This window comes from Emydura macquarii, unplaced genomic scaffold (genome assembly GCF_026122565.2).
Source record: "Emydura macquarii macquarii isolate MOO-44397 ecotype Brisbane River unplaced genomic scaffold, CSIRO-AGI_Emac_v2 contig_1447, whole genome shotgun sequence".
Taxonomy (NCBI): domain Eukaryota; kingdom Metazoa; phylum Chordata; order Testudines; family Chelidae; genus Emydura; species Emydura macquarii.
The window spans coordinates 31,679-37,351 of record NW_027131584.1 but is presented as its reverse complement, the minus strand read 5'-3'; the positions used below and the strand labels follow the sequence as shown (position 1 = coordinate 37,351).

Here is a 5,673-nt window from a genome sequence, read left to right as displayed (position 1 = left end):
CTCCAGCCCACCAATATTCATCCTAAACGGCATCCCCGGGCTGGAAGCTGACCACATCTGGATTTCCATCCCTTTCTCTGCGTTCTACATCATCAGCCTGTTGGGAAATTTCATGGTTCTGTTTGTTGTCAGCAAAGAGCAGACCCTGCACAAGCCCATGTTCCTGCTGCTCTGCATGCTGGCGCTCACAGACATCGGCATGTCGACCTGCATCGTGCCAAAGGCACTGTGCATATTTTGATTTAGTTTTAAAGGCATCACTTTGGATGGCTGCCTCACCCAGATGTTCTTCCTTTACGTGTTTGCTGTTACGCAATCAGCTGTCCTCGTGATAATGGCCTTCGATCGCTACGTCGCCATATGTGACCCTCTGAGATACGCCACCATCCTCACCAACGCACGAATCGCTAAGCTAGGGCTAGTGGGTTTGATACGAGCTGTTCTCTTGGTTCTGCCATTGCCCCTCCTAGTGCGGAGGCTGCCATTCTACGCCAACCGCGTTATCCCCCACATGTACTGCGAGTATGTCGTTGTGGTGAAGATGTCGTGTGGAGACACCATAGTCAACCGGACGTACAGCCTGGTGATAACAGTTGTGATCATCGGGTTAGATCTGATATTCATTGGCCTAACCTATGGGCTGATCATCAGGGCCGTCCTCAGGATCTCCTCCAAGAAAGCCCACTGGAAAGCCCTCAACACGTGCACAGCCCACATCTGTGTGATGCTGATGTCTTATACTCCCTTCCTGTTCTCCACCGTGACAAACAGGTACGATCAGGACAGCATTGCCCGCGTTTACGTCGTCTTGAGCAACCTCTATCTCCTTGTCCCACCCATGCTCAGCCCTATCATTTATGGGGTCAAAACAAAAGAGCTTCATGACAAAGTGAGAAAATACATCTGCGGAATGTGATCGCCTGGGGCCACTGACTTTAATCCCACAGGGCGAGGGGGCCGGAGTGTTAAGTCTGACCACCCAGACCCCGACAGAGTACCTCGCTTGGCTCCTGCAGCAGGGCTGCAGTCATGGTGGTGCAGCCATAGGGAGGAGTGGTATCAGACCTGGCCCCAAGCTGTACCTGGGTTTCCTCTGTGGTTCCCCCGGTGGGGAGCAGTGCTGTCTCCTGCCTTCAGGGAAATCCCTGGAGTACCTGGGCGTACGGGTGGTGTTCCCTCCACCCAGCCCTTCTCCCCAGTGCTGACCTTCTGCCTCTCCTCTTCACCCTGGGGAAGCCCCTCTGCGTGATTAGTGCTATTCTCCTCAGCTGCAAGGCCTGCACGACACGGTGAGGCTCTTGAGGGTTCGTTTCTGGTGCCCCATCAAGGGGCTCTGTACCGGGTTCTCTGCTCTGCGGGGAGGCCCAGTGCTACCTCTGACAGTCAATGCCCTGGCCCGGCAAGGCTGGATGCCTCGGACCCCTAAGACCTAGGAGGGCGCTGGCCCGGTCTCCTGCCTGCACCTCTGTGGTCCTGCCCCCAATGACCAGCCCTACACCTCAGCGGACCGAGCCCCTGCAAGGAGCCCCTGTAAGACCACACAGGATGCTGCTGATGCCGAGCCCTTTGCCACGCCCCGTGGTGGGACCCAGCGAGTGGCACTGACTGAGACAGCCAAGGCAGTAGATGTCGGCTGCAGCATCTCTCTCTGGAGTCCCTCTCGAGTGGGCCCCACCCCTTTGTTACCTGGGCCCCTCCTTCGCACCGCAGCAACCGTCCCCTCGGCAGCTGCTGGGAAAGACCTTGTGGTGGCGGGAGGGGATCTCTGCTCTGTATTGAATGAGATCGACACCCTGGGTCTGGCCCAGATTGCCAGGGGGAAGACGACATTCCCCCTATGGGGTGGACCCGATCTAGTGATTTAAAGTTGTTCCTTTTACCATATCCTGTATATCTGCAGAAAGTTGTGTTAAAATTGTAGGATTTATTTATGTGAAATCAGAGTTTCCCATTGCAATCCATTTCTGAACATTTTTATACATTTATAGTAAAGATATTGAAAGGTGAATGGATCAAACCATTTTCATTAAAAACCCCATTATTATGGAATTATTTTTGAAAAATGGAAAAAAATGAAATTAGAAAATAATTCCAAACAAAGGAGCCGGCTAAAATAGCCCAGCTCAGAGTCATCGTCACCCCTGTGAGTCTCTGCCTTACGTCTCCTGTCCGGATGTACAGTTTGGTCTATCAGGACTGCGCAATGCTGAACGCCCCAAAGGGAGAGACCTCACTGGACTCTACCCCAGCAGATGGGCTGTCGCTGATGACCATTAAACATGTAAGCACCAACTGGACCTTTTCCGACATTCAGTGCATTGCTGGGGAGACTCTCTGTGTGGATTGTCTGAAATCTGGAGCAGGAGAAGAGGACAGTGGAATCTGAGGAGTAGCTGTAGATTGCGTACTAGGGGGGAAAGCACCACTCGGTCTGTTTGTTTTTTGTCTCCTGGAGGGCTGCGCGGCTGGGACTGTAGAGCCCTGAGCAGAACTGCAATTCCTGGCATGTCCTAACAGCAGTGTGCATGTTTACTCAAGAGACGAAGCAGACGTGGCATGTCAGAGAGAGCAGTTTATCATCTGTGTACAATCGCAGTGTTGAACACCCTGACAGAGATACGCAGTGAGTGGGTGTGTGCCAGGCTAAACTTAGAAGTTACTCTAGTGTTTAATTCTTTTGTTGAGTTTGATTTGTATCAAACACCTTTAAGTTGTATGAAGTGAACAGTTTTTTACAGCATCTTCATTAACGATCTGCACAATGGGTTGGATTCAACCATCAGCAGGTTCACAGATGACACTAAACTCAAGGAAGTGGTAAATACGCTGGAGGGTAAAGATAGTGACCTGGACAAATTGGAGGATTGGGCCAAAACAAATGTGATGTGGTAGAACAACGCCAAGTGCAGACTCCTGCACACACAATGGAAGAATCCCATGCACATCTACATACTGTGGACTAACTGGCTAGGTAGCAGTTCTGCAGAATAGGATGTCCGGGTTATAGGGGATAAGCAGGACATGAGTCAGCAGTGTGCCCTTGTTGCCAAGATGGCTAACTGCATATTGAGCTGCATTAGTAGGAAGATTGCCAGGAGATCAAGGGAAGTGATTATTCCCCTCTGTTCAGCATTGGTGAGGCCGCATTTGGAGTATTGTGTCCAGTTTTGGGTCCCGTGCTACAGGCAGGATATTGACAAATTGGAGAGAGTCCAGCGGAGGGCAACAAAAATGTTTAGAGGGCTGGAGCACATGAATCATGAGAAGAGGCTGAGGGAACTAGGCTTGTTTAGTCTGCAGAAGAAAAGAGTGAGGGGGGGATTTGATAGCAGCCTTTAACTACGTGAAAGGGGGTTCCAGGGAGGATGGGGCTAGGCTGTTCTCAGTGGTGGCAGATGACAGAACAAGGAGCAACGGTCTCCAGTTGCAGTGGGGGAGGTCTGGGATCGATATTAGGAAACTCTTTTTCAGCAGGAGGGTGGTGAAGCTCTGGGATGGGTCACCTGGTGTCAGGGTCTGTCAGCCCCTCACTGAAGCCGACACAGCCCCAGGGCAGTGCAGAGAGGCCAGCTCAGGCCAGCCTGACTGACAGGTCAGGTCAGCCAATGAGGAGCCAGGAGGGCAGGGGTCCCGTCCTCCGTGTGAGCTGCAGCTGCCTGGCCTGGGCCGAGCCGGGCTGAGCTGAGGCAGAGCAGCCGGGCTGGGGGCAGAGGAGAGGCCCAGGGGCTGGGCAGAGAGCGTGGCCGGGCTGGGGCTGGGGCTGGGGCCGTCTGGGCCGGATGCGTCAGTGAGCGGCTGGGGGCAGACGTGGGGCTGGGCCTGGGCAGGGCCTGCGACGTGTGACCCAGACTGTGAGCGTCCCTCACACCCCACAGACGCTGTGTGTGGGGCCGGGCAGGGGCAGGGGCAGCGCTGGGTGTTTGCCTTCCCCCTTCCCCTCGTGTCTGTGTGTGTATCTGCTGTGCGGTTGGTGTGTGTGTAACACGCTGTGTGGCTGTGCACGGCATGCACAGATCAGTGGGGCAGGGACGCGCCCGGTGCAGGGTTAGTGCCCGCGGTGGGGCACCCTCGCCCCTGCCCTACGGGACCACGGCAAGATTGGGGGGTTCAGCCCCAGGGATCCTGGACCAGCCTTGTTGGGGTTACGGGGACCCCACCACAGGAGAGTGGGCGGGGAGCCCTCGAGGTCAGGCCGGCCTGTGGGTAAAGGGTGTGGGGGCGAGGACTGAGATCCTGTTGCTAGCCAACTGCACCGGGGCCGTGTGTGAGCCAGGAACGTTCCCCACAACAGCAGGCCCATCCCCGCTTACACTAGGGAGGTTCTGGAATTTCCATCCTGAGAGTTTTTTAAGGCCCGGCTTGACAAAGCCCTGGCTGGGATGATTTAGTTGGGGTTGGTCCTGCTTTGAGTAGGGCATTGGAGTAGATGAGATCCCTTCTTAATCCCTTGAGATCCCCTCCTGAGGCCCCTTCCAAGCCTCGTATTCTATGATTTTTGGGGCGTAGGTGCTGTGCTGGCTCCTAGAACTGCTTCTGCTGCCAGTGTAAATAATAAGCATATGGATAAAGTGGGAAAGGCAAAGGCAGTGAATATGGGGTTTCAAGGTCTTCTGCACATCCTGTCCCAACTGTCTGTGTAAGCGGAGTGTGAGCTTCTTCTGAGGTAATTCCAGAAAAGGATGATACACTTCTGTGATTACGCACACCCATAGTTAATTTAGGTAGGATGTGATGAGAAGGGTGAAGTATCTTCATGCTTCAGGGCATAAACTGAGTGCCAGGTGGGGTCAGGAGGGAAACTTGCTCCCTCTTCATAGGTCGTATTGTACAATTTGGTACATGGCAACGGCTTTAGGTCCTCCTCTGAAGTATTTAACACAGGTGCTAGAGAAAGGAGATAATGTTGTTATTAATTATTTATCTGTTTAGGGAAACACTCAAGGATGGATTTTCCTCACTAACTGGAAGTCAGTTTGTGATGATTCATTCATAGGAAATCTGAGAAATCTGCAGCTGTCTCCTCATTTTAGTGCAACACTCAGTGGCATTTTCAGGAATTTTGAAATAACAAAAATAGCTACCTCTTGTCTAGATTTAAAAGTGCTTTATGAAACCCCTTCACCTGCCACTGAAATGCAGCCACTTCTTGGGTGGAAAGCGATGTTTTTAACAGTGCCAGCAACACTACACAGTAATTTTACAACAAAAAAAGGAAGAATACTGTGTTTGGGCTGAAGTTGTCTTACACACTTTTAGATTTGTTTTAGAGAACAGTTCAATAGAATAAAAGTCAATACAGACAAATGCACGGTACTACACTTAGGGAGGAAAAATCAAATCTACAACTATAAAGTGCAAGCACTCGAAGAAGAAAAAATGGCTCAAGTTTTGTGACAGTTGTTCTTTGAGATGTGTTGCTCCTGTTCATTCCAAGAACCTCTTCTCCCACTCCCCTGCCTGCCCCACAGTTGGGTTTAGGTGGGAAGAAGGAACTGAGCTGGCAGAGGGTTGGCAGTCTCCCATGTGCCAGCGCTGTGAGGGGATGACTGCGTGCAGCACAAGAGCTGACCCGACAGATATCACTAAGAGAAAAACCTTCTCTCAGCGGTGCCCATGGCACATGCACACCTACACTGTAATGTATCTGAGTCACAGATCTGGGGGAACAACAGT

General features: G+C 52.2%; 1 protein-coding gene across 1 annotated transcript; it reads left to right on the top strand.

Moving 5' to 3' along the window:
• The first annotated feature begins 334 nt into the window (after nucleotides 1-334).
• On the top strand, nucleotides 335-916 carry LOC137156334 (olfactory receptor 52P1-like). The gene has a single exon (XM_067553051.1). It carries the CDS (start codon nucleotides 335-337, stop codon nucleotides 914-916), a length of 582 nt encoding a protein of 193 aa, XP_067409152.1.
• The last annotated feature ends 4,757 nt before the right edge of the window (nucleotides 917-5,673 follow it).